Source organism: Giraffa tippelskirchi, chromosome 2, assembly GCF_054371585.1.
Source record: "Giraffa tippelskirchi isolate mGirTip1 chromosome 2, T2T-mGirTip1v1.2.pri, whole genome shotgun sequence".
Lineage (NCBI taxonomy): Eukaryota > Metazoa > Chordata > Mammalia > Artiodactyla > Giraffidae > Giraffa > Giraffa tippelskirchi.
Window position 1 is genome coordinate 147,556,311 of NC_137276.1, and position 27,286 is coordinate 147,583,596.

The 27,286-nt window shown below is 40.4% G+C and overlaps 1 protein-coding gene across 2 annotated transcripts in view; it reads left to right on the forward strand.

Moving 5' to 3' along the window:
* KCNMB2 (potassium calcium-activated channel subfamily M regulatory beta subunit 2) overlaps positions 1–27,286 on the forward strand; it is a 283,118-nt gene that overhangs the window by 213,580 nt on the left and 42,252 nt on the right. For both annotated transcript variants that reach the window (XM_081570989.1, XM_081570990.1), the window contains one exon: positions 25,458–25,540. In XM_081570989.1, coding sequence (XP_081427115.1) covers positions 25,539–25,540 — 2 coding nt within the window. In that variant the 5' untranslated portion in view covers positions 25,458–25,538. The remainder of the gene's footprint in view (positions 1–25,457; positions 25,541–27,286) is intronic.

Genomic DNA, 27,286 nt, shown 5'->3' on the forward strand with positions numbered 1-27,286 from the left:
AGTGAGCAAGTAAGAGGAAGGGAGGTGGAGAATAACTGAAGGAGAGAACTCGTTCAAAAATAGGAGAGAAGAGGATCTTGAGTGAGAATAAAGGGGAAAATCTTGAATGGTAGCAGGGCAAACGTTCCGTGAAGAAACAGGAAAGGTGAGAACAGATGCCAGCAGATGTGTAGAGAAGGGGGAAAAGGCAAGGTCATCAGTTAGGGAACTGGAAACTGGGAAGTCTGACAAGGGAGGTGACGATCTGAATTGTTTCTAAGAGAGAGAAATTGAACTCACTAGGGAACTGTAGGTGGTGGTTGATGCTGTTTGAAATTTAGTCATTATTTAATGTGAAACCAGTACATCAGCCTTTGTGATTTTCTTTAGTCAAGTTTGCTGTCACCGCACAGAAACAGAAAAAAATGGATGGCTGTTTTCACTTAACACTGGAGTTTAGTCTGACAAATATAATGAAGGAAAAGTGAGGCAAAGGAGTTAAGGAGTTCTACGGGGAAGGGGTATGGCCTCCTAGGTGGCGCTAGTGGTCAAGAACCTGCCTGCCAGTGCGAGAAACGTAAGAAGTGTGGGCTCGATCCCTGGGTGGAGAAGATACCCTGGTGAAGGAAATGGCAACCCACTCCAGTATTCTTGTCTACAGAATCCCCATGGACAGAGGAGACTGGCGGGCTACAGTCCATACGGTCAAAAAGAGTTAGACAGGAGTGGAGACTGAGCATGCATGCATGGGGAGAGGACATGGTAAAAGACCATGAAATCGATTTAGGTGACTACAGAGGTAAAGGGAAGAGATGAGAGGTTGATGGATAATGAACAAAGGCAGTGTCACTGGATGAGGGACTCAGTAAGATGAAAAGAATTTGTTGCAGAGAGAATCTTAGAATAAATAAGCTTCAAAACAGTACTTATTGACCAGGGAGTAGGATTCTCAAAGTCAAGATTTCTAAGATGGTACAATTACTGGTGATGATAAAAAATTAAGGGTGTGACCATGAGAGTCAGTGGCTGAGGTGGAGAAGGAGACAAGATTATACCTTTTGTTCTCAGCAATTTCTTATAAGGGAATCAAGCCAAAAACCCCACTGGGGAATGGTGGAGAATATCTTCTGTTTGGAAGTAGGACTCTAGGGATCATGTTATACTTCTATATTCTAGCACCATTACTTGGAAATCCCCTTAGTGCCTCAGTTTTATCATCTGAAAAATGGAACTAATCACGACTAAGTTGACATTCACAAGGTTATTTTCACTTTTAAGTAGAGTAACAGATATCAAACTCACTTTAAACTATGGGATCACTGTAAAATGCAAGTCATCATTTGGGTTATTTTATAGGTAAGGAAACCAGGCCTCAAGAAAACTAAATGATCAAGGTTAGACAGTAAATGAAGAATTAAATTCCCACTATTTGACTCATAGTCTAGTGCTCTTTCCATCAAACCATTTTGCCAAACTCAAAATCTAACTCCCATTTGCTAAAAACAAATGATTTTTGCATATTTGAATCTTTGTGTAAATAAATTTACTGAATTACAAACTGATTTTTCATTAACTGTCACCCAAAGCACAGACATCCTTAATACCCTACGATCACAACATGTCACCTCTTGGTCAAGGAATGAGGATCAAAGCACTATCTTGAGTATTAATGTGCAATGTAGATCATCATAAGGCTGAAGTGAATGCAAGAGCAATCCACATTATCAATGCTGGGAGTCTTCCTGGGTTTGCCTTACCCAGAATGACATGCATATATTGAAGCTAAACTTTAACAAAAAACAACATTAGCCATAGGATAAAATGGACATAGAAGCAAAGCATATATAAATAACTATTTAACTCAGATAACTGAACCAGTCTAAGTTAACCATAATACTCCATGTGACTCCATGAAAATCAATCAATGGGAAGAATAAACTAAATTTAGAACAGCAAGAAAAAGAAAGAGTATATTTATTGCTCTTCTCTCACACCTGGAATGAATAATGTAGTACGGGATTCCTGACTAAATTACAGTGTGTGTACATCCAACTAAAATTGTACTCTACTGCTTACAAATAACCCTTTGCTAATCAGGTAATGGTGGTCGTGCCCTCTTATAAAGTAAGCACCAAAGAAAAATAATCATCCCAGAGTGTGAGACCAGGGATTTACCTCTGGAGTCCATTTTTTTGTTTCCCAAAGTACACTTCTGTGGCTACTAAGACCCTCACAAGTGTTATCAAATATACACTGGAAAGAGATGCCTGGCATCTACTAACTACTGTAGCCACATCCTTAAGAGATGGGCTGAGTGGAGATGTGTCACAACCTTGCTCATTTTCTGTTTTATAAAAGAAACCCGCCTCCCATTTCTTGTTGACTTTTTACATTCTATCTTTTTTTATTTTTCTAAAGGGAGCATGAGGCGTGATAAGAAAAGGACACTCACTTTAGCAAACAAGATTCAACTTGCTTCCTCCACAACCTGTCGCCAATTTTCCACCTACAACTCCACCCACTTCCTCTTCAGCAAAAGAAGCCTGAGTCAGGCTTCTAGACCTGCTCTGCTAGAATCTGGGTGGGTGGGTGGGTGTGTGTGTGTGTGCGTGCACACGTGTGGAGGCAAGGCTGAAGTTGTACTCTTTCTGGTTTTATACAAGGAAATGCTTTCATTAATCACTTGTCTGTTCCCTATTCCCCAGAGAGAGCCCCTCAAAACTTTCTATTCTATACCTTCTCTCTGTTCATCAAACCCTCAATCCCACCTCTGCTCCTCTCATGTCTAAATGCCCTTTCCCCTATTTCTACTGAGAAGATGGCAATTCTAAGACACAAACTGCCCTTATCTTTCCTATCCAAATATTCTTTACCTTCTGTCCTCTTCTCCTTCCTTCCTTCCCTCCCCAGCACAACATCCCTACAATACACCTAGGCTTTTCTTCCTTTCCACATCTACCCCTGTATATCATCACTCGTTTCTTCCTCTCCAAATGTTATTGAACCATAAAGTTTCATCTCAAATCCCACCTCCTATATAATATCTCCCTTACCTTCCCTGATATCTCCCTCTTCCAGATTCCAATGAAAAGTATGTTTTATAATAGTGATTTGGCAATTAATTTAACTGCTTTGTGACAATTGCACTGTTATCATTGATTGTTGTATTTCTATATTTATTATTTTATTTTTGCCATGTCTCTCCATATATTGCAAAAAGAAGCACACACCAAAATCTTAAAAGTAATTATTTGTGTAAAACTCAAAGAAATGTCAAAGGTAGGAACTTACTGTACAAGGAACCAGTGCCTGAAATATCCTCTTCATCTATCTACAATCCTTGTAAGTAGGACTAGAGATTAGGTCTTATTTTTAGATTCAGGATCAGGGGCCACAGCTAGGACCACTGTTCCCTATGCACCTTCTCCTCCTCCTCACTCACAAAATCTCAGTCAAGACAAAACTGATATCTATGATCCAATGCCTGAGGTTGTATGCAGGTCTATGTCTCTTTAGCCTAGAGAAGACACATACATACACACTTCACATTGGGCCAATCCATCAGACAAGACTTTTTTTGTCCAGACATTTCTCCTTTGATCTGATAATTTGCTTCACCTCAGGCTGCAGTATCTGCGTTCACTTTGGCTGATGCTCAGTCTGGCTCCTGCCAAGTCTCTTTTCTCAGGAAGTATAATCCCCCATTATCCACTGCATGCAGATAGGAATCTAAGTACAGACAGATTAACCCAGAACAGTTTATTCAAAGATTTTTCAGAAACCCTTTATTAAGCACCTGCTCTGTCTTGGACCTCAAACCTTGGTGCCTGGGTCATCTGCTTCCCCACAACAGTGGTAGCCCCTCCCCTAAGCCCAGTTTGCCCCAGTCACTATTCGAGTGCTGCACTCAATATGACAGCAAACTTGGAAAACTCAGCAGTGGCCACAGGAATGGAAAAGGTCAGTTTTCACTGCAATCCCAAAGAAAGGCAATGCCAAAGAATGTTCAAACTACTGGGCAACTGCACTCATCCCACACGCTAGCAAAGTAATGCTCAAAATTCTCCAAGCAAGGCTTCAATAGTACATGAACTGAGAACTTCCAGACATTCAAGCTGGATTTAGAAAAGGCAGAGGAACCAGAGATCAAATTGCCAACAACATCTGTTGGATCACAAAAAAAGCAAGAGAATTCCAGAAAAACATCTACTTCTGCTTTATTGACTACGCCAAAGCCTTTGACTGTGTACATCACAATAAACTGTGGAAAATTCTGCAAGTGATGAGAATATCAGACCACCTTACCTGCTTCCTGAGAAATCTGTATGCAGGTAAAGAAGCAATAGTTAGAACTGGACATGGAACAACGAACTGGTTCCAAACTGGGAAAGGAGTACATCAAGGCAGTATATTGTCACCCTGTTTATTTGACCAATATGCAGAATACATCATGCGAAATGCCAGGCTGGATGAAGCACAAGCTGGAATCAGGATTGCCGGGAGAAATATCAATAACCTCAGATGTACAAATGATACCACCCTTATGGCAGAAAGCAAAGAGAAACTGAAGAGCCTCTTGATGAAAGTGAAAGAGGAAAGTGAAAAAGTTGGCTTAAAACCAGAATTTATTTTCTTGGGCTCCAAAATCACTGAAGATGGTGACTGCAGCCATGAAATTAAAAGATGCTTGCCTCTTGGGAGAAAAGCTGTGACAAACCTAGAGAGCGTATTAAAAAGCAGAGACAATACTTTGCCAACAAAGGTCCATATAATCAAAGCTATTGTTTTTCCAGTAGTCATGTATGGATGTGAGAGTTGGATCATAAAGAAAGCTGAATCCAAAGAATTGATGCTTTTGAACTATGGTGTTGGAGAAGACTCTTGAGAGTCCCTTGGACAGCAAGGAGATCAAAAGGAAATCAGTCCTGAATATTCATTGGAAGGACTGATGTTGAAGCTGCAAGGAGATCCAACCAGTCCATCCTAAAGGAGATCAGTCCTCAGTGTTCATTGGAAGAACTGATGCTGAAGCTGAAACTCCAATACTTTGGCCGCCTGATGTGAAGAACTGACTCATTGGAAAAGACCCTGATGCAGGAAAGATTGAAGGTGGGACGAGAAGGGGATGACAGAGGATGAGATGGATGGATGGCATCACCGACTCGATTGAGTTTGAGCAAGCTCCGTGAGTTGGTGATGGACAGGGAAGCCTGGCGTGCTACAGTCCATGGGGTCACAAAGAGCCGGACACAACTGAGTGACTGAACTGAACTGGGCTGCCTTAGTTCATGAGTTTCTGCCTGACCCTACTTCCTGTCCTTCCCCATCTCCATAGACTGAGACCATCACAGACATCCCCGACTCGTTTGCTCCCCACTATGTTTTCCATCATGAAAACTGCAGCACCCTTAAGAATTTTGAAGTCATAAAATCTTCCAAGCAGTTGGCAGACTACATACTGCACTCTAAACACTGACCTCTAATCAAAGAAAGAATATACAAATGGTTTGAAAAAGAATGTATATTCAGTATTTTTTTGTTTTCTGTAATATGCATCATCAAAAGTAAAACTTGACAGAATTTTCTAGGTTGGCAAGGTGTTTTGGGTTCCTGGACTCAATTTCCAAATAGGGAGTGTGTGTATGGTGGGGGTGGGGAGGTCTTGGGGAGGTCCCCACACAATGCTAAGCAGTTTTGGACATCAGCAAGGTGTCCTACAATTCAACTCAATTATGACTTTATCTACCTGGAGACTGCATCAGATCCCACAGGTTCAGAGTTAGTCCTACAGACTGTCTCTCACACTCAGATGCCATTCACAAGCTTGTGCTTCTGACAGACCAGCTATAGAAGGGAGGTTCCAGCAACCTCCTGGTTGGCAACTCAGTACAGATGCCAGCTACAAACTCAGGCTGTCACCTGTCTTTCTGACCAACTGGTTATAAATCAGGGATTCCCAAGATCCCTTTTGTGGATTCATCACAGAAACATTTTGCTTACTAGATCACTGGTTTATTGTAAAAGGACATCAGGAACAGCCAGATGGAAGAGATGAATAGGGCAAGGTATGCAGAAAGGGGACAGAGCTTCTATGGCCTCTCCAGGCACCACTGTCCCCAGTCTCCATGTTCACCAATCCAGAAGTTCTCCAAACCCCATACTTTTGGGTTTTTTATAGCAACTTCATTACATCAGCATGATTGATTAAACCATTAGTAGTAGTATTAGTCACTCAGTCATGTCTGACTTTTTTCCACCCCATGGACTATGTAGCCTGCCAGGCTCCTCTCTGAACTAAAATGTACTGGAATGGGTGAATTTAACTCAGATGACCATTATATCTACTACTGTGGGCAAGAATCCCTTAGAAGAAAGGGAATAGCCATCATAGTCAACAAAAGAAACTGAAATGTAGTACTTGAATGCAGTCTCAAAAATGACAGAGTGATCTCTGTTCATTTCCAAGGCAAACCATTCAGTATCACAGTAAACCAAGTCTATACCCCAACCAGTAATGCTAAAGAAGCTGAAGTTGAATGGTTCTATGAAGACCTACAAGACCTTCTAGAACTAACACCCCCCAAAAAAGATGTCATTTTCATTATAGGGGACTGGAATGCAAAATTACAAAGTCATGAAACAACTGGAGTAACAGGCAAGTTTGGCCTTGGAGTCCAGAATGAAGCAGGGCAAAGGCTAACAGTTTTGCCAAGAGAACACAGTGGTCATAGCAACCTCTTCCAACAATGCAAGAGAAGACTCTACACATGGACATCACAAGATGGTCATTACTGAAATCAGATTCATTATATTCCTTGCATCAAAGATGGAGAAGCTCTATATAGTCAGCAAAAACAAGACCGGGAGCTGACTATGGCTCAGATCATGAACTTCTTATTGCCAAATTCAGACTTAAATTGAAGAAAGTAGGGAAAACCACTAGACCATTTAGGTATGACCTAAGTCAAATCCCTTACGATTATATAGTAGAAGTGACAAATAGATTCAAGGGATTAGATATGATAGAGTGCCTGAAGAACTATGGATGGAGGTTTGTGACATTGTACAGGAGGCAGTGATCAAGACCATCCCCAAGAAAAAGAAATGCAAAAAGGCAAAATGGTTGTCTTAAAAATAGCTGAGAAAAGAAGAGAAGCTGAAGGCAAAGGAAAAAAGGAAAGATACACCCATTTGAATGCAGAGTTCCAAAGAATAGTACGGAGATATAAGAAAGCCTTCCTCAGTGATCAGTGCAAAGAAATAGAGGAAAACAATAGAATGGGAAACACTAGAGATCTCTTCAAGAAAATAAGAGATACCAAGGCAACATTTCATGCAAAGATGGGCACAATAAAATACAGAAATGGTATGTACCTAACAGAAGCAGAAGATATTAAAAGAGGTGGCAAGAATACACAGGAAAACTATACAAAAAGATCTGAATGACCCAGATAACCACTATGGTGTGATTACTTACCTAGAGCCAGACATCCTGGAATGCAAAGTCAAGTGGGCCTTAGGAAGCATCACTACAAACAAAGCTAGTGGAGGTGATGGAATTCCAGTTGAGCTTTTTCAAATCTTAAAAGATGATGCTGTGAAAGTGCTGCATGCAGTATGACAGCAAATTTGGAAAACTCAGCAGTGGCCACAGGACTGGAAAAGGTCGTTCTCATTCCAATCCCAAAGAAAGGCAATGCCAAAGAATGCTCTAATTACCGCACATCTGCACTCATCTCACATGCTAGTAAACTAATGCCAAAAATTCTCCAAGCCAGGCTTCAACAGGACATGAACCGTGAACGTTCAGATGTTCAAGCTGCATTTAGAAAAGGCAGAGGAACCAGAGATCAAATTGCCAACATCCATTGGATCATTGAAAAAGAGAATTCCAGAAAAACATCTACTTCTGCTTTACTGATTATGCCAAAGCCTTTGACTGTGTGCATCACAACAAACTGTGGAAAATTCTTCAAGAAATGGGAATACCAGACCATCTGACCTGTCTCTTGAGAAACCTGTATGCAGGTCAGGAAGCAACAGTTAGAACTGGACACAGAACAACAGACTGGTTCCAAATCAGGAAGGGAGTACGTCAAGGCTGTATATTATCACCCTGCTTATTTAACTTATATGCAGAATACATCATGAGAAATGCTGGGCTGCATGAAGCACAAGCGGGAATCAAGATTGCCAGGAGAAATATCAATAACCTCAGATATGCAGGTGACACCACCCTTATGGCAGAAAGTGAAGAGGAACTAAAAAGCCTCTTGATGAAAGTGAAAGAGGAGAGTAAAAAAGTTGGCTTAAAACTCAACATTCAGAAAACTAAGATCATGGCACCTGGTCCCATCACTTCATGTCAAGTAGATGGGGAAACAATGGAAACAGTGACAGACTTTATTTCTTTGGGCTCCCAAATCACTGCAGATGGTGACTGAAGCCATGAAATTAAAATACACTTACTCCTTGGAAGAAAAGTTATGACCAACCTAGACAACATAAGCAATGGCACCCCACTCCAGTACTCTTGCCTGGAAAATCCCATGGACAGAAGAGCCTGATAGGCTGCAGTCCATGTGGTCGCAAAGAGTCGGACACGACTGCGCGACTTCACTTTCACTTTTCACTTTTATGCATTGGAGAAGGAAATGGCAACCCACTCCAGTGTTCTTGCCTGGAGAATCCCAGGGACGGGGGAACCTGGTGGGCTGCCATCTCTGGGGTCGCACGGAGTCGGACACAACTGAAGTGACAGCAGCAGCAGCAGCAGCAGACAGCATATTAAAAAGCAGAGACATTACTTTGCCAACAATGGTCTGTCTAGTCAAAGATATGGTTTTTCCAGTAGTCATGTGTGGATGTGAGAGGTGGACTATAAAGAAAGCTGAGCACTGAAGAACTGATGCTTTTGAACTGTGGTTTTGAAGAAGCCTCTTGAGAGTCCCTCGGACTGCAAGGAGATCCAACCAGTCCATCCTAAAGAAAAGCAGTCCTGAATATTCTTTAGAACAAATGAAGCCAAAGTTGAAACTCCAATATTTTGGCCACCTGATGGGAAGAACTGACTTATTTGAAATGACCCTGATGCTGGGAAAGATTGAAGGTGGGAGGAGAAGGAGACGACAGAGGGTGAGATGGTTGGATGGCATCATTGACTCAATGGACATGAGTTTGAGTAAGCTCTGGGAGTTGGTGATGGACAAGGAAGCCTGGCGTGCTGCAGTCCATGGGGTCGCAAAGAGTCGGACACGACTGAGCGACTGAACTGAGCTGAACTGAGGCTCCTCTGACCATGCAATTCTCTAGGCAAGAATACTGGAGTGGGTTGCCATTCCCTTTTCTGGAGGATTTTCTCCACCCAGGCAGATTCTTTAGCATCTGAGCCACCAGAGAAGCCCAATTGGTCACTGGCAATTGATCCAACTTTTAATCTCCTCTCCTGGGAGGTAAGGGGGGTAAGTCTGAAATTTCCACACCTCTAATGGAAGAGCTGTGTCCCTATCCTTAACCAGTCCCTATTCTTAGGTGTGTGCCAGTCCCTATCCTTAGGTGTGTGCCAAAAGTCACCTCATTAACATAACAAAAGACAGCTTTACTACTCTGTCACTTAGGAAATTCAATGGTTTTGGAGTTCAATGCCAGAGGGGAAGAAGATCAAATATCTACTTTATATTACAAATCACAATATCACACAACACTAGTCAGAAACAGAATGAAAAGCACTGTGGGAGGCATGGATTTTAAAAGGTCAAGAAGCTTTACCCTCCGGATACCTGCTTTGCCATTTTACTTCTCTAAACGGAGCTCTACCTTTACTAGGGAGATACAATGAGTATGTATTAATATTTCTCACGCAGTAGTTCTGCATTTTCCCTCATTTATCCACTGACCTGTGTCTTGGTGGTAGTTTACTTGCTAAGTCATGTCCACCTCTGCAACTCTATGGTCTGTAGCCTGCCAGTTTCCTCTGTCCATTGAAATTCTCAGACAAGAATACTGGAATCCCCCTCATATAAACAAGGGGACTATAAAAGGGTCCCATCTCTAGCTCACAGAGCAAATAAAAAACTAACCCAGACTCATCAAATTTAGTGTTTCTAATTTTCACACATTTATTTTCACACAAATGAAGCCTGAAAGGGAAGGATGCCCAGTGATGTACTAACATTGAACAGCAAAGTGATAGCAATATCCAAAGTTTCCCAGAGGGACTCTCTAATGTTCAAAGTAAAACAAACCCAACAACACCATGGATCCCTTCCCTAAGGAAGCAATGGTTACATTTACACGATCTGTGAACATTAAACAGACCTTCAGGAAAATGTTGAAATGTAACCTGCCACTTGCAGTGCAAAGTCTCCTTCAGTTTTCCAAATTTGCCTTCCTTAATTGACCTTATCAATTTAACTTTTCACCCCTGGCATGTGTGGCCTCTAATGTATTTTGAATGCCTTGGAACCATTTGATTTTTTGACTATTATTTTCCCATTACAGAATATATCATGTAAATGCATTTTCGGGTTCACTACAAGTAGAAAAGGCTTGCATGGCTTAATGAAAGTATATTTTATCATGTCTTGCATTTGTCCTTGAATATCCACTTCTTTTATCAGCTCACAGAGAAACGGAGAAGACCAGGACCTCCTTGCTGCAGGTGGTGGTAGGGGAGAGTAGAAACAGGGTCTGACCCAGTGGAAGGCCTGCAAGATGGTACAGTTTATGCAAGCCATGAGACCCAGTATGTAGTGAAAATAATAACTATGGGGAGAGGCAACAAGTACAACAACTAGGATATCCCAAAATGTGAACAGAGTATGTGAATCACAAATCCATGGTTAGCGATGATACTTTGAAGCCCAGGCAGAAAGGCAGAAAGTACAGAAACATTTGATTTGGTAAAAAAGGTGATTCTCCCCAAATTAGTCCAAAAATTCAGAGAAATTGCCATCAAAACCCTAAGATTTTTAAAACATAAATTTAGCAAGCTGCTTCTAAGCTTCATCTGGAAGGATAAATACCAAAGAATAAATAGCCAAGACATTTTTGGTGGGGAAAAAAATGATGCACTAGTTCTCTCACATATAAAAATATACCATAAAGGTAGTTATCAAAACTTTATTGAAGCCGGAATAAGAAAATTACATAAATGGACTAGAGTACAATTTAGAAACAGATCCATGTATTATATAACATTAGTCTCTGATAAATTAGCATTTAACAGAAAAACATCTGTCTGTAACTCACTGGGTAGGTTATACAATTTATTGTCCAAATCAGGACAATTTGAGAGGGAAAGGAAGTGGCTGGGACGACCACCAAACATTGGACTAGTGAAAGTTGCTCAGTCATGTCTGACTCTTTGTGACCCCATGGACTGTACAGTCCATGGAATTCTCCAGGCCAGAATACTGGAGTGGGTAGCCTTTCCCTTCTCCAAGGGATCTTCCCAACCCAGGGATCGAACCCAGGTCTCCCACATTGCAGGTGATTCTTTACCAGCTGAGCCATAAGGGAAGGCCATTGTGGACTGGACTGCCCTATGCAAATCCAGACACATGGTTATGGAATTAAAGATAAAGTTGTCCCTGCATAATTATTAATAGCTCCACAATTCACACTCAAAGGTGTTCCAATTTGGGCAGTAAATCCTATGGTTGCTCTAGTAATAGGGTCCTGGTCACCAGGCAGGTATTCAAGAACCAAGCTCCAGGCTCTGAAAGAAGCTATGACAAGAAGAAAGCAAGTCCCCAGTTCACATACTGGAACAAATGGTAATATTTAGGTTACATCTATGGGAACTGGGAGAGAGCAATCAAGGCAGAATCCTAGTTTTGAAGACTTAGCAATACAGGAGACAGAACACCAAGGATACTTGATATTGAATACCAAAGTTCTGATCAGGGGAGGCTGCCTCAAGTCAGGAGAAACTAGAAGGTAAAGACCAAGATTGGCACTGTGTAGGGGCAAGGAACCAGATAGGGCCTAGCACAGCTTTTACTTTATTACTTTTATTTACCTTATAAGTATTACAAAATTTTAGTGAAATTTTTGAGACAGACTGGCCATTATTTTTCATCAATATTTTTAAAAGCCACCGTAAACTGTTTCTCAGTATAAAAGTGACAGAGGTTAAAATAAGGTAAAATATGTAAATGTGTTGCAGAGGACTGCTAAGACTGCCAGTACTGACCATATATGTGTTATTATCACTGAAATCTACATGCAATATTTATTGCTAGACAATTTTACATACATTATGGTATTTAACCATAACCACCACTCCAGGTTGGTTTTGTTAGCTTCATCAAGCAGAGTAAGCTAAGTCTTCCAGAAAAGATGCCTTATACCATTGTTCAGTGGCAGAGCCAGAACCCAGGTCTGACTCTTAGCATTCATGTCTTGCTGGTATCAAGATTACTCTTTGTGTAGATGAATAGAGATGCATAAAAACACAGGGTAAGTTCAACAGACACACTTGGGAAAAACAATTACAAAAAAGCTAGTCAGAGATTTTAAGAGCCTACATACTCATTAAATTATAATTATCTGTTTGCTTGATAATTTATGTGTTTACCTCATATGAGAAAAACTGCATATTAATCAGCCTCATCCTTGCCTCCTCGTGTTTTCACACACTCCACAATCAACTCGCAGCAAATCCTGTCAGCTCTACCTTCACAGTGTGCTCAGCACCTCCACCACTACCATACAGCTCCGTGAGTCTGCCATCTCTTGTCTTGACTGTTTCCACAACATCCATACAGGACTCCCTGCTTCAATCCTTGCCCTCTGCAGTCGTTCTCAGCACATCAGGCAGAGTGATTCCAGCAACATCTACATGAACCATGTCTCTCCGATGCTCAAAGTCCTGTAACGACTCCCCCTCTCACTCAGAGTGAAAGCCAAGGCCTGCCCACTGCCCACTAGCCCCGCAGTGATCTGTTGCCTCTTAACTTTCTAACTCACCTCCAACTACATCCTCCAAACTCACTTTGCTGCCATGCTGTTCCTCAAAAATAACAGTACATGATCATCTCGGCATGTTTACACTTGCGATTCTTCTGCCTTGAATGTGACATCTCTTTATTTTTTGTGTGCTTGCATGCTAAGTAGCTTCAGTCCTGTTTGACTCTGTGTGACCCTATGGTTTGTAGCCCGCCAGACTCCTCTGTCCATGGGATTCTCCGGGCAAGAATATTGGAGTGGGTTACCATGCCCTCCTCCAGGGGATCTTCCTGACCCAGGGATTGAACCCGCATCTCTTATGTCTCCTGCATTGGAAGGAGGGTTCTTTACCACTGGTGTCACCTGGGAAGCCTCTCTTTATCTCCTAAACCACTGGCTAAATAATTTATCACCTCAAGTCTGTACCAGCACATCAGCTTATCATCAAGGTTTCCCTGACTGCTGTAAATAAGTTATCAATCTCCTCCTCCCATAGCATCACCCGTCTCACCCTGTGGAACATTCTCCCAGGCACTCACCACCAACTGACATGATATATGTACAATCTTATTTATCTTAACTCTTTATCTGCATTTGAATGTGTTAGGTTGAGCCATGTGAAATTATCATTTGCACAGGTCAAAAATGATCAACTATCTACAATTTCATTTGGTTTAATAATATCTTTGTATGTGTGCGTATGTGTGTGCGTGCAGTCAGTCATAGCCACCTCTTTGCAGCCCCATGAACTGTAAGCAACCAGGCTCCTCTGTCCATGGAATTTTCCAGGCATGAATATTAGAGTGGGTTGTCATTTTCTCCTCTAGGGGATCTTCCCAACCCAGGGATCAAACCTGTGTCTCTTGTATTTTCTACATTGGCAGGTGGATTCTTTACCACTAGCTTCACCTGGGAAGCCCAGTCTGTTTTATTCTCTGCTAAATCCCCTTACACAGATAACAATGCCTTACATACACATAACATGTGCTCAAAAAATACTTATCAAAAAATTATGTGTTTGAGGCAAATTGTAAAGAATTATAGCATACAGGAGTAGTCAAGTATCTTATCTAACTGGTAGGAATCACTTTCCATCTCAGCTCAGTTTGGTCCTTGGTTATCATCTCCTGTGCCCACTCAAATGAGGGTGCTGGTCTGCCTGGAACCCTTTTGTGGTCTCTTGGGAACTCAAAGCCAGAGGCAACCATACCATATGTCTCTATCACTTTGAAGGCTTCAAAGCTCTGGGTCCTGTTGACATTTTCAGAAAATCTGTTACTTTTTGCTGCTGGTTCTCCTTGCATGTTCCATACATGCAAAAGGGAAACCTGGCACAGGCAAGGGCATCTTCAGGCCTTGGGCAGGCTCCAGCTCCACCAGTCATGCCTCTCTTCTGAGTGAGGCCTAGGAGCAGGAGAAAAGGCCTAGGGTCTTCCCTTTCTGCTCCCTTCACTCAGGCTTAGAGAGTCCTGGTTTCCAGTCTTAATACTTGTGAAACACATTTTATTTTCTTATTTTATTTATTCTTAGCTATTTACTCCTCTCTTTGCTTTCTTATAATCAATATGATCTTTCCATATTTGCATGAGTGATCACATCTTTATAGTAGTAAAAGCTCAATGATCTCAGGCCACTATTCCCCACTTTTTGAATTTGAGTTCAGAATAATTAAATAGGCTTCAGCCCTTTGTTCAGCCAAGTGTGTTGTGTTGTTTTTTTTTTTTAACAGAACACTCTTACCTTCAGAAAAGTGTACATGATTATTACTGGATGCAGGGAGGAGAATGTACATGTCATGGAAATGACTACAATGCATGTTTACTGCCTCTTCCTCCTCACTCTTCTCACTAATTCATTCTCCAGATCAATTTCCCCACTGGGGACTCTAGATATTCACTGGGCACATTCACCCGGAAGTTTATGATACCTCATTTTCCTTTACTGAAATAATTGCTGAGTTGCATGAGGTAAAGGGTTCCCCATTTTCCGGGTCTCACTTACAGAGAGAAAGTCATTAAATCTTCATTTCCACTACAAAGCAAATGTTCAGAGTGCCTCTATTCAAAAATATTAACTCAACTTTTTTTAGGATAGGATTTTCTGCTTCTGTTAGTCTGAGCTTTCACTGCCACACCTTTCTTCACACTAAGCCTTGGGAAGAGAGAAAGTAAAAGAAGCAAGGATGAGCAGGATAGGAAACAGACCTCCAGAGCTCTTACTATGTCTGTCTTAGTCCATTCAGGCTGGTATAATAGAATACCACAGACTGGGTGGCTCATAAAGAACAGAAATGTATTTATAACAGTTCTAGAGGCTGGGAAGCCCAAGATCAAGGTGCCAACAGACTGGGTGTCTTGTGAAGATCCACTTCCTGATTCACAGATGGGCCATCTTCTCACTGTGTCCCCCCACGGCAGAAGAGTTGAGGGAGTCCTCTAGGGTTTCTTTTGTAAGGGAACTAATCCCATTCCCAAGGTTCCCACCCTATGACTGAATCATCTCTCAAAGGTCCTGTCTCCTAATATCATCACCTTTGGGATTAGGATTTCAAGGTAAATTATAGGGGGACACAAACAGTCAATCCACAACAATGTCTTGGGTCCTTGTTCCTAGATCCCCTTGTTTCCATCTCATGGTCTTGAGACATTGGTTAGATCTGGAGAGTCTGAGGAGGAAAAGATCTGAGGTTCAAGGAATAAGGTGATTCAAGAGGGCAGCTCTGTGAGAAGTTACACAGAAAGGAGCTCTGATCCACTGTGGAATTATAAACCCTCTGCTCTCATTTATGTCCAGGAGAGATGTAGGCAAGAACTGATTCTAGAAGTACGGGACCTTCCTTTTCTCCATTCAAACTTGGAGCAGCTTTACTATCCCTTTTCTCCCTCATTGTCATTAGAGTGTTACTTGTGCAGTCACATCCCACTCTTTGCCCCTCATGGTCTATCACGGAATTTTCCAGGCAAGAATACTGGAGTGGTTTGCCATTCCCTTTTCCAGGGGATCTTCCTGACCCAAGGATCGAACTCAGGTCTCCTGCCTCACAGGCAGATTCTTTACCATCTAAGCCACCAGGGAAGCCCTATTGTCTTTAAGGGTATATCCAAAATGAGCAAAAAGTAGGGATTATAGCTCAAAACTACACAAACATTTTATTGTCATTTTAAAACTTAGGACAATTTTAAAGGTCAAAAGTGTATTCCTTCTGTCTTCCATCTCAGTATTTTCCTTGTCTCTTTGGCCTTAATGTTGCCTAGAAGCCCTTCTCTAAGGTAGAAAGATTTCAACTTCCAGAGGCTAACAGGTCTTCCAGAACCATCCTCAAACAAATGCAGGTAATAGAACTGCTTTCTGAACCAGGCTCACTTTTGTCTCTGACACATAATACTTGCAGCCTGATTCCAGAAATGCATCCAAAGTTCAGAGACATAGCATCTTTGACTTTTTGGATCAAGAACTAATACGTAATTCACACAAGAACAAGCAGGTTATTAAAGATGGTCAGAAGCTCACCAATTACTATTTCTTGCCAATTCACCAAGTTCACTGTTATGCCTATGCACTTGATTTTTTTAAGACTTCCCATGTTCCTGATACTGGCCAAAAACAGGAAATTAAGCCTTCACCTATAGCGTAATAACTGATACCTGGTATATTCTTAACAAATATTACATAAATGAAGGGTGCAATAAATGAAAAACCTACAAAACTTGTTTAAAAGATAAAGAGAATACATTTTTTAGAAATGGTATTGAAGAGGAATGATCTAAGACTCGCATACTAAATAAAATAGAACTTTAACACCTACTTTACTGAAACCTAAATTTCCTGTATTTCATACTAAAAATATTGGATTCTTAAAACAGACATTCTTTTTCTTGAGAGGTAATCACTTACCATCATCAGACATATCATTTATATCAAATGGTCACCCTGCTAGAGTATGTGGGGAACATTTTGAAATGATGAATAAGGCTCTTGTCAAACATGTTATTCCTTATGTAAATACAAATTCATTTATAACTGACAAGGCGATGAAGAAAATTAGAATCATTTTGCTTGAGTTTTGACACAGGCAGACATCAAGGGCAGCTCAGGAACTTATCCTCTTGTCTACACCTGCCCTTCCTTCTGAGTTTCTGCATACATCCACCACCTGTTTCCCTTTCTCCTGGGTGTTGTACTTGGTGTTTTCTTTATCATTCTCAGTATTTCCTCACTTTCCCCCCAAGTCCATTCACCCCACCCCTGTCCCAGAGCACCACTCCTTTCACTATATTCCCCATTGCAGTTAACGATGCTACCATCCACACACACCCCAGTGAGAAACCTCAATATTGTTTTTAAACCCTCTTACCATCACTTTTTCTCTCTTTCATCCAATCAGCCACCAAATCCTGACCTTACACCTTACAAACACTGCCTGGATCTCTTAACTCTCTGTTGTCCCAACTTCCTTCAGCTCTGGCTTGGGTGATTGTCATCACCATTTAATGTCCTGCTTATTATTTCACTCTGCTTCATTTAACCTCAACACTACCTTCAGAGTGATGCTTCCTAAGGCCCACTTGACTTCACATTCCAGGATGTCTGGCTCTAGGTGAGTGATCACACCATCAAAATTATCTGGGTCGTGAAGATCTTTTTTGTACAGTTCTTCCATGTGTTCTTACCACCTCATCTTAATATCTTCTGCTTCAATTAGGTCCATACAATTTCTGTCCTTTATTGTGCCCATCTTTGCATGAAATGTTCCCTTGGTATCTCTAATTATCTTGAAAAGATCCCCAGTCTTTCTCATTCTACTATTTTCCTTTATTTCTTTGCACTGATCACTGAGGAAAGCTTTCTTATCTCTCCTTACCATTCTTTGAAAATCTGCATTCAAATGGGTATATCTTTCCTTCTCTCCTTTGCTTTTTGCTTCTCTTCTTTTCACAGCTATTTGTAAGGCCTCCTCAGACAGCCATTTTGCTTTTCTACATTTCTTTTTCTGGGGATGGTCTTGATTCCTGTCTCCTGTAAATGTCATGAACATCCATCCATAGTTCATCAGGTACTCTATCAGAGCTAGTCCCTTAAATCTATTTTTCACTTCCACTGTATAATCATAAGAGATTTGATTTAGGTCATACCTGAATGGTCTAGTAGTTATCCCCACTTTCTTCAATTTAAGTCTGAATTTGCCAGTAAGGACTTCATGATCTGAGCCACAATCAGCTCCTGGTCTTGTTTTTGCTGCCTTTATAGAGCTTCTCCATCTTTGGCTGCAAAGAATATAATCAATCTGATTTTGGTGTTGACCATCTGTGATGTCCATGTGTAGAGTCCTCTCTTGTGTTGTTGGAAGAGGGTGTTTGCTAGACATCCTGGAATGTGAAGTCAAATGGGCCTTAGGAAGCATCACTACAAACAAAGCTAGTGGAGGTGATGGAATTCCACTTGAGCTATTTCAAATCCTAAAAGATGATGCTGTGAAAGTGCTGCACTCAATATGCCAGCAAATTTGGAAAGCTCAGCAGTGGCCACAGGCCTGGAAAAGGTAAGTTTTCATTACAATCCCAAAGAAAGGCAATGCCAAAGAATGCTCAAACTCCTGCACAGCTTCACTCATCTCACACGCTAGTAAAGTAATGCTCAAAATTCTCCAAGCCAGGCTTCAGCAATATGTGAACCACGAACTTCCAGATGTTCAAGCTGGTTTTAGAAAAGGCAGAGGAACCAGAGATCAAAATGCCAACATCTGCTGGATCATCGAAAAAGCCAGAGAGTTCCAGAAAAACATCTATTTCTGCATTATTGACTATGCCAAAGCCTTTGACTCTGTGGATCACAATAAACTGTGGAAAATTCTTCAAGAGATGGGAATACCAGACCACCTGACCTGCCTCTTGAGAAACCTGTATGCAGGTTAGGAAGCAACAGTCAGAACTGGACGTGGAACAACAGACTGGTTCCAAATAGGAAAAGGAGTACGTCAAGGCTGTATATTGTCACCCTGCTTATTTAACTTATATGCAGAGTACATCATGAGAAATGCTGGGTTGGATGAAGCACAAGCTGGAATCAAGATTGCCAGTAGAAATATCAATAACCTCAGGTATGCTTCAGATGACACCACTTCTATGTCAGAAAGCGAAGAACTAAAGCGCCTCTTGATGAAAGTGGAAGAGGAGAGTGAAAAAGTTGGCTTAAAGCTCAACATTCAGAAAACTAAGATCATGGCATCTGGTCCCATCATTTCTTGGCAAATAGATGGGTAAACAGTGGATGACTTTATTTTGGGGGGCTCCAAAATCACTGCAGATGGTGACTGCAGCCATGAAATTAAAAGACGCTTACTCCTTGGAAGAAAAGTTATGACCAACCTAGACAGCATATTAAAAAGCAGAGACATTACTTTGCCAACAAAGGTCCATCTAGTCAAGGCTATGGTTTTTCCAGTAGTCATGTATGGATATGACAGCTGGACTATAAAGAAAGCTGAGTGCCAAAGAATTGATGCTTTTGAACTGTGGTGTTGGTGAAAACCCTAGAGAGTCCTTTGGACTGCAAGGAGATTCAACCAGTCCATCCTAAAGAAGGTCAGTCTTGAGTGTTCATTGGAAGGACTGATGTTGAACCTGAAACTCCAATACTTTGGCCACCTGATGCAAAGAGCTGACTTATTTGAAAAGACCCTGATGCTGGGAAAGATTGAGGGCAGGGGAGAAGGGGACGACAGAGTGTGAGACGGTTGGATGGCATCACCGACTCGATGGACATGAGTTTAGGTAAATTCCAGGAGTTGGTGATGGACAGGGAGGCCTGGCATGCTGTGGTCCATGGGTTCCCAAAGACTAGGACATGACTGAGTGACTAAACTGAACTAGAGTGAAACTTCAGAGTAATATTTCAAGTATATAAATATGATCATGTTGCTTGCTCTCATGTAAAAAATGTGTCATGAATTTCAAAATAAAGTTTTTTGAAATGCATAGTAGGACTCCATCATCTTCAAGATGAAGCCCAGGACCTCTTCCTGGCCTTTGCAAAGCAGGATCTAACTCTTGACTTTTGATTTCCTATATGTACCAACAAACAACCATCCCAGCGAAAAATTTTAATGTGTTCTCAGGATATACAAATAGAAGGAGCTTATAGTTTTGCCATCCTCAACACTAACCAGGTGACACTATATTCAGAAAAACAGAATTTTACATTGTTTAAGAGGGAAACCTCTGAATGTCAGCTGCTGGAATTCATATCCTGTCTCCTCTACTTTCCAGCTCTGTGACTTTGAGCAAGTTATTTAACGTCCTTATGTTTTAGTTTCCTCATCAACAGATAGGAATAAGATTATCTGTCTTTTTTGTAGCAACTAAATTAATCAAGATATACAGAGCACTATTAAATAATAAATTTTGGTATTCTGATGTCTGTGGTACTTTAGGAGAAACATTAACTAATGGAGCATAGCCTGGGAAGGTGACTAGAATAAAAAAAGACATTGAGTCATGTTATGTGTAGAACAGTTAAATAAAATACAGTGCCTAGTGAAGAAGTGTTGGCAGGATAATACAGCTGTACTAAAACATCTGGAAAACAATCCAGAGCGTAGACTCAGGAACAATAGTGGAACTCTATGAAAATAGACTCCAAAATTACAGAAACACTTTCCATTAGATACAAATGTCCACCAATGGGAGGGGTTTTCTCCAGAGAAAATGGGTTCCCCACCACTAGAGTTGTTTTGTTTAATCAATAATTAGATAACTCCTTATTTAGAATATTCTAAATGGATTGAAGCACTAGATAGAAGGGAGAAGAATAACTTCTAAAGGTCTTATGAGTCTCAGATCACAAGAGCTTAACCTATCAGTTGATAGTAAGTAGGTGTTTCTAGAAATTGATTATTTTTGGTCAATTGTATAAAGTGTAAATATCACTAACATCAGCTTAAACGTTGCTCTTTGGGGTCGCAAAGAATCAGACACAAAAGAGCAACTGAACTGACCATCAGCTTAGGTTGATTTATCATCCAGTTTCCCTCAATAAGGGCTTCCCAGGTGGCTCAGTAGTAAAGAATCTGCCTGCTAACGCAGGAGGTGTGGGTTCCATCCCTGGGTCAGGAAGATCCCCTGGAGGAGGAAATAGCAACCCACTCCAGTATTCTTGCTGGGAAAACCCCTTAACAAAGGAGTCTGGAGGGCCAGTCCATAGGGTCATAAAGAGTGGGACATAACTGAGTGACTGAGCATGTTAGCATGTTACCTCAACAAATAGTGCTGTGTAAACTCAAGGTCTAGCACATACCCCAGCATCTGAGACAATCTCCCTGGCCCAAGATTCATAAAGGGCAACTCTAGCCAGATGTCCTCAAGTGGCAGCTATCTCTAGCTATCGCAGCTGCATTTCCCTTTATTTCTTACAAAGTTCCTTAAGAGAAACAATGACAATTTTCCTTTGCTACTACTGGCTTGCCATGCTTATTTTCATTCATTGACATGTTCTGAAAGCAATATGGCAAAAGTAAGTTTGAGAAGAGCTTTACTTTGACATTATGTATCAGTTTAAATAGAATGAGGAACTTCAGAAACAAAGAAGTGAGTCATCTCTTGACCCTGACACAACTTGAAGCTTTGAGATAAGTCCATTAAGAAGAGCTACTTGAGTTCCTTCCATGTGCTCAGTTGCTTCAGTCATGTCTGGCTCTTTGCGACCCCATGAACTAGCCCAGGTTCCTCTGTCCATGGGATTTCCCAGGCAAGAATACTGGAGTGGGTTGCATTTCCTTCTCCAGGGGATCTTTCTGACCCAGAGATTGAACCCAGGTCTTCCGCATTGCAGGCAGACTCTCTACCATCTGAGCCACCAAGGAAGCTCAATAATTTCATTTTAAAAATAAAGAAACAAGTTAAGTTATGCTTAATTGCCAGCTCAAAGCCACATGGTCAATAAGGAAGAAGGCAGAGAGTCACACAGTGACCAATAAAAATGGAATGCTCTTGCCTCCTGGTGTGTCTCAGTTGTGCCACAAACGTCTCCTTACTTGTTCCGTGCTCTCTCTCTGTATCGTCAAGCCAAAGAAGCCTCAAATTATCTCAAATCTTTAGAGTAGGGGAGGCCTGCTTGTTGTTCCCCATGGTCTCAAACCACCTTTCTTTCTCAGAAACACACCAAGGCCAGTCCCTAAATCTGAGTATAAACCTTGATGTTAGAGTTGGTACTTGTACTTCATTCTTTGACCTGGATTTGTCTGGACTAGCAAGTTAGGATGTCTCCCCTATGTAGCTAGCACTCAAACTCAACTCCTGGTCCCTGACACTGGACTCTTCCTTACCAATGCCAGCACAAGAGAGATGCTATAATTTAATCATTAGTTTTCAGCCGGCATGACAAGGCACACTGTGCTGTAATTGATTGTGAATGGCACAGCATCAAAGTTAGTACATAACTGGGAGTCTATGCTGCAACTTGACTTCAGAACTTGGTATTGCCCATGCAGTGGAGTCCAAGAAAATTAATGTCATGAAGGGAGTAGGACCAAGAATCACTACTTTAAAAGAGAGGCTCATCTTATATTGATACTTAAGAAGCAAAAGGCAAGGGCAATGATGAACCCAAGTGCACCAATTATCAACTCCTCCCAGACTTGGTTTTCATAGCTCTTCACACTATAGTTAGAGAACATGAACTCTCCACTTCAAGAACTTCTGACCTCTCACCCAGCCACCACACACTATCCTCACATCAATGAGCCTATTCAATTGCCCTTTTCAGAAAGTCTTCCACTTCTTTGGCTTTCAACTCCCCCTGCCTCCAATTGTTGGAGGTAGGTATCACAACCTTCATTTTTTACAGATAGGGAAGTTGAGGTTCAGAGATGTTGGTTAACTCATTCTATGTCACAGAGCAAGGAAGGAAGGAATGAAAGTGAGAGGTAAAAGCAATTCCATCTGCCTCCCTGTTCCTTGCTGCCTCTTTCCAATTTAGGGATAGGCAGGTGGGTTGAAGAAATAGGATTCCAAATTCTGTCAGTCACTCATTTTCTTAGGTGGTTTATCTTAGTCCCATGGGTTCTTAGTGCATAACGCAGAACCCAAGATCTTATATGCTACAAAACATAGGCAATGGGAGGCTTTAATCAAACTTCTTCAAGGTATTTATATTATTTATGGGGCTTACTCGGTAACTAAATTATCATGACAACAGGCATTTTCCAGACAATGGTGAAAACTTAGGTTTAAAAGAGGACTAAATATTTAGTTTAATATTTGTAAGAGTCTCACCACAGAATCCAAGCAGTTAGAATAGGCTTTTCTTCAACCTGTATCCATCAAAAAAGAGTCACTATTCCTATTGCTGAAAGGTTTTTTTTTTCCTTTTATCTTTAAATACAGGCCTTTCCACTAGGTCAAAGGAGGATTTAGAATTTAAAATATATTTTCCTTTGCCTGCTTAGTGCCTTTTGCATTGTAAAACTTTCTTTTACAATTGGATCCATTTGCCTTTTACCTGCAGCTTAAAAAACTATCCAAGAAAACTAAAATAACCAAGTCTCAATATTGACATGTGGCCTAGAATATCTCTGATAGCTCTTTCAACTTTAAAAGGCCAGTATTCAATGACTTCTCTGAATTTTGTCTCAAATCCCTTCAGTGAAAATAATGGTCTTAATTTGGCATATTAGATATATTAGAATATTTAAGTAAATAAACATTTATATACATATAAATAAATGGCTGCCAATAGTGCCAGATTACTTATTTTAATTAATCCTCACACAACAAATTTTGATGGTTGCATTAGTATTTCCACTTTATAGATAAAGAGATCGAGATTCAAAGAAGGTAATTAGCTTGTATCCACTTCAATATTAATAGGAAAAGAGCAGAAATGGAGTTTGAACTCAGTTTCTTCTGCTTCCAGAGTTAATGATTTCTTTTTAAAATTTGCTTTATAGTCTTTTATTTTTTTAATTTTTATTGGATTTCAGTTGATTTATAATCTTATGTTGCTTTCAAGTGTATAGCAAAGTGAATCAGTTATGCATATACATATATCCACTCCTCTTTTCTTCTGAATTTTTAATCATTTTTAATGGATAAAATACTTATTACCCAAAATTTTGAAAAGTATCAGTACAGAGCAGTACACAATGAAAAGTACCCCCAGCCCACAACTCTCATCCCAGCCACTCAATTCTCCTCAGAATCAGTGATCAATTTCCAGTATATTCTTCCACACATATTTTTATACAAATGCAAACAAATGTTTTATATTTTCCTTTTAATTCAAATTAAAATTAGTATTCTAGTACTAGAATTATATTAATCTAGCATTCAAATATTAATATTAAGCACATAAAGCTTGGAAGCAAATCTTAAACACATATTTAAAAAAAAAAAGCAATGAAATAACCCTATCTCAAATTGCTATCATATCAGTGCAGAGAAAGGAGAAGAAATTTCACTAACTTATGAACCCAGTGTATTCTGACCCTATACCCTTAGGGAGATAGGTTTTAAGGATAAAAAGAACTGTAAAGAAATCTGAATTTTACTTATTTGTTTCTTGTTGGTAGTGGAGCAGGGTAGTTGTCCCAAAACTATTTTGAGTATATTGTAGGATAGAGAAAAATAAACTAATGTAATTGGAAATCATAGGTTATCATGTAAGAGAAGGAGACATAGATATGAGAAAAGTGGGAAAGAAAACCCTGTGCTGCTGGATTAGAATATTATGGACTGAACATTTGTATCCCCCCCATTTATATGTTAAAGCCCTAACATTCAAAGTGATGGTATTTGGAAAACTTCCCTGGTGGCTCAGACAGTGAAGCGTCTGCCTACAATGCAGGAGACCCATGTTCAATCCCTGGGTTGGGAAGATCTCCTGGAGAAGGAAATGGCAACCCACTCCAGTGTTCTTGCCTGGAAAATCCCATGGACAGAGGAGCCTGGTAGGCTACAGTCCATGGGGTTGCAAAGAGTCAGACACGCCTGAGCAACTTCACTTTCACTCTTTTTTTAGATTATTTTCTCACATAGATCATTACAGAGTATTGAGTTCCTTGTGCTATACAGTGGGTTCTTATTAGTTATCTATTTTATATGTAGTAGTGTGTATATGTCAATCTCAATCTCCCAATTTATCCCTCCCCCCGCTTACACCCTAGTAACCATAGTTTGTCTTCTACATCTGTGACTCTATTTTGTAAATAGGTTGATTTGTACCATGTTTTCAGATGAGAGCATGAGTTTTGGAGTTGGACAGACTTGGGTTGAAATTCTGACTCCACCACTTAATAGCTATGTGACCTCAGAAATTTACCTCCTTTTCCGAATATCAGTTTCCTCTCCTGGTAAATAGAAAGAGCTCTCATAAGGGTTACTGTCAGAATTAAATAAAGCAATGCATATAAATGCATTATTTATATGGATCTGAAGAAATACTTCACACCTTTGTGTTTATTATTATCATTTCTAGTTTTTCTCTATTAAAAGCTCCTATTATAGTTTATCCTCCTTGATTTTTGCCTGAAATAGAGCAAGAATTGAACCACATTCACCAAGAAGAGATGGATGGTTTCAGCATAAATCTGTCATTTGTACCAATCTAGCAGACACATGTGAGTTGTGAGCAGGTTTTCTTACCTCAACTGTGTATGTGTGGTGCCTGATAGAATGTTTAGCAATTAAAACTGGTTTTAAATATGTAGCATGAAGAGAATCAAACTGAACATCAGTGGTTATCCACTCGAAAAGCTCATTAAGAAATGAATTTTTGTGTAGTGGACTAATTAACACCACGGAGAAATGTGTTTTCCATTTCTGCATAGATTTTTTCAAAAAATGAATTAAACGGAAGGGCCATTGATTAGTATGGCCAATTCAGGGGAAAAAAAATTTTTTTTCTCTGATTTCCTCCAAATGGAAAACACTATTTGCTGAGTGTCTACTCAATCCCATTCAGGATTTTAAATCAGCTGTATTGCAATTCTACATGATATTTGTTACTACTTCGATTTCCTTGAAGAGAAAAAATGAGGCTCAGGGAAGTTTAACAATCTATTTAGGTTATATAATTAGTACATCGTAGAGCTGTAGTGATTATGGAGGGATTTCAACCTGAAACTGATTTCAAATTTCTTTCAATTAAGCCCTCAGATCATCATTTCTGATAGCTGTTATGACTGTAAATGGGATGCAAAACTTATTGCATTGCATGACCTGCATAACAATCTTATACTAAACCCCATATCCACACTTGTCTGACTAGTCTGTCTCCTCACCTAGATACACCATAAGCTCCATAGAGAAGGGTCATGCAATTGTGTTCATCACTATATCCCCAACACCCAGGTTCAGTGCCTGCCACAGGGTTACATCTTCAATAAATATTTGTTGAATGAGGAAATGAATGCTGATATAACTGGAAGAATAGAGCGCAGCCCCACAGTCATCCTTTCACAGATGGCACCCTAAAGGTTGGGGAGCGCAAGAGCGGAGTATTTCGTCTGCACTTAATCAGTTAGTGATAGAATGAAATGTTAGAAGCCCAGAGCCTCCAGATGGCTGAGCTCAATGAGCCAAGCTACTAGCAGGTTAAAGAACAGGTACATTTTTTAACTTGAGCTGTGTCCTCCTGAAACAGAAATCAAGCGCATCACAATTACATGAATAAAAGTTGGTCCACGTGCGTGACAGAAGTCATAAGTGACTCCCACACCCATCTCCAGGCAGAGGAGTCCATACGTGGTCAACCCAGCTATTAAGAAGCAGTCTGCACTAACAATTCAGAGAGTCATTCCTATCTGATCCTTTTCAAAGAAGCTACAATGTTCAGTGATAAACCTCTTTACCTCTACAGATGAAGAGCAAGTGGAACTATCCACTCAGTCTTCCAGACATCAAATGGGGGAGAAAGATCTTTACATTCCTGTTGTGAGGCATTGTCAAGAGGCTATTCAGTAGCACTTGCTAGTCCTTCAGATGGTAACATTTAAGGTGTGAACAGAGAAATAGGAACCCAACAAAGAAATGGAATAAGCAACTGGAGAGTAAGAAAGAGAACCAAGAGAGCATTGCTCTTTAAGTCAAGGTGGTAACACATTTTTAGAAGGAAACAACCAAAAATATCAAAGTAGTTCACTTTGGAAGAAAACATTTCAAAGATATTTAAAACTGCTCTTAATAAGTAGTACCAATGTTTTCTAAATTAAATCACTAGGTCTAAAATTATCACCCTTCATTTGGCTTCTCCCTCCAAAGGCCCTGGAGCCAAAACAACTCAATTCCTGGGGAGAACATATAATTTGCCGTCTGCAAGAGATAAAGTCTCATGCATTAGAAGCATTCCTAAATTTCTGTACTTC